Genomic DNA, 1,582 nt, shown 5'->3' with positions numbered 1-1,582 from the left:
TACAGAGGAAGCTGTCAAAAGAGTTGTCTTGTACCCCTGCAAGGTGCAGGGGGACCCTAGGAAGCCACATAAACAACCGAAATTGCGGTTAGGGGATGTGTGACCTATATTCCTTCTGTAGCCCTTCTGTAAGCTATAGACCGATTTCTTGATATTCTTGATACACTTGAAAGTCTCCCAAAAATGCCTTCACCTTCAGATATCGCGACCCGTGCCTTCATCGTGACCCTCAAAGCTCCTTGCAGCGGTAAGTCGTCTGCTGAAGTAGCGACTTTATCAGGGCAATCGATCCGCCAAGTTGATCGAATATATGCTCGTGCGATCAAGAGAGGATTTGATCCACACAGCCTGCCTGTGGTTTTGAAGAATGAACATCTCGAAGATGCTCCTCGCAGCGGGCGTCCGTTGAAGGCGACGGAGGAAGCTAAAAAGCTAGCTATTAGCAAGGTACAAACGGACCGCTTTGGTAGGGAAAAGACCTGTGCTGATATCGCCGGCGACCTCTCGGCAATAGGACTAGAGGTCTCTGCATCGACGGTCTATCGGATGCTCGTCTCAGAAGGATTTCGGAAGACAAAACCAACGAGGAAGCCCGGACTGACGCAGCGGATGAGGGAAGAACGGCTGGCTTGGTGTCTTGCTCGCCAAGACTGGACCCTAGAGGACTGGAAGTCAGTGATTTGGTCAGATGAAACCTCTGTGATTCTTCTGCATAGGCGGGGAAGTTACCGTGTGTGGCGGAGGCCTGACGAGCGTTTTCTCCGTAGCTGTATTCGTGAGAGATGGAAAGGATCCATGGAGTTTATGTTCTGGGCGGCGTTTTCGTACGATAAGAAAGGTCCTTGTCATTGCTGGTCTCCAGAGACCAAGAAGGAAAAGGCCGACTCGATCGTTATCATCGATGCCCTCAATAAGCAGCTAGAACCGGAGAAGAAGTCAGCTTGGGAGCTAGAAACAGCGATGCGGCGCGTAGGCTTACGAAATAAGCCGGGTCAGAAGCCAAGGTGGCAGTGGAATGAGAGTACCGGCAAGCTCGTGAGGAAGGAAGGAAAAGGCGGTATTGACTGGTGGCGATATCAGCAGAAGGTTCTTATTCCAAAATTGCTTCCTTTTGCACAGGCCTGTGAGGAAGAAAGGCCGGGCACAGTTGTACAGGAAGACAAGGCGCCGTCACACGCACATCACGCACAACAGCGGGTGTTTGATCTCGCCGGCGTACAGCGACTTCTTTGGTGTGGAAATAGCCCGGATTTGAACGCGATAGAGGCGGCTTGGCCATATCTGAAGAGGATAACAACGAAAAAAGGCGCCCCGGGCAGCCGGGCTGAAGCTATTCGCAGGTGGGAGGCTGCGTGGTCGGCGTTGCCGCAAGAGAAAATCAGGGCTTGGATTGAGAGGATACCCCGGCACGTTAGAAAAATCATTGAACTAGAAGGGGGGAATGAGTACCTCGAAGGCAGGGATTAACGCATAGTTAAGGAAGTACCTTTTCTTTTACCCCGCTTTTATCCTTACTAGCTTGCGCTAGCGCGTTGCTAGCGTATTTAGCGTATAGACAACTCTTTTGACAGCTTCCTCTGTA

General features: G+C 51.3%; 1 protein-coding gene across 1 annotated transcript, besides 2 other annotated features; it reads left to right on the top strand.

Moving 5' to 3' along the window:
* Positions 1-183: 183 nt before the first annotated feature.
* Positions 184-1,467, top strand: FPSE_11007 (uncharacterized protein; the record flags this gene model as incomplete). The annotated part of the gene is made up of 1 exon (XM_009264124.1): positions 184-1,467. The coding sequence occupies one exon, from the start codon at positions 184-186 to the stop codon at positions 1,465-1,467; it is 1,284 nt and encodes a 427-aa protein (XP_009262399.1).
* Positions 634-843: a mobile genetic element.
* Positions 1,017-1,083: a mobile genetic element.
* Positions 1,468-1,582: the final 115 nt, after the last annotated feature.

Source organism: Fusarium pseudograminearum, chromosome 2, assembly GCF_000303195.2.
Source record: "Fusarium pseudograminearum CS3096 chromosome 2, whole genome shotgun sequence".
In the NCBI taxonomy this organism is placed as follows: domain Eukaryota; kingdom Fungi; phylum Ascomycota; class Sordariomycetes; order Hypocreales; family Nectriaceae; genus Fusarium; species Fusarium pseudograminearum.
The sequence above is the reverse complement of the archived record's forward strand: the minus strand, read 5'-3'. Positions and strand labels throughout refer to the sequence as shown.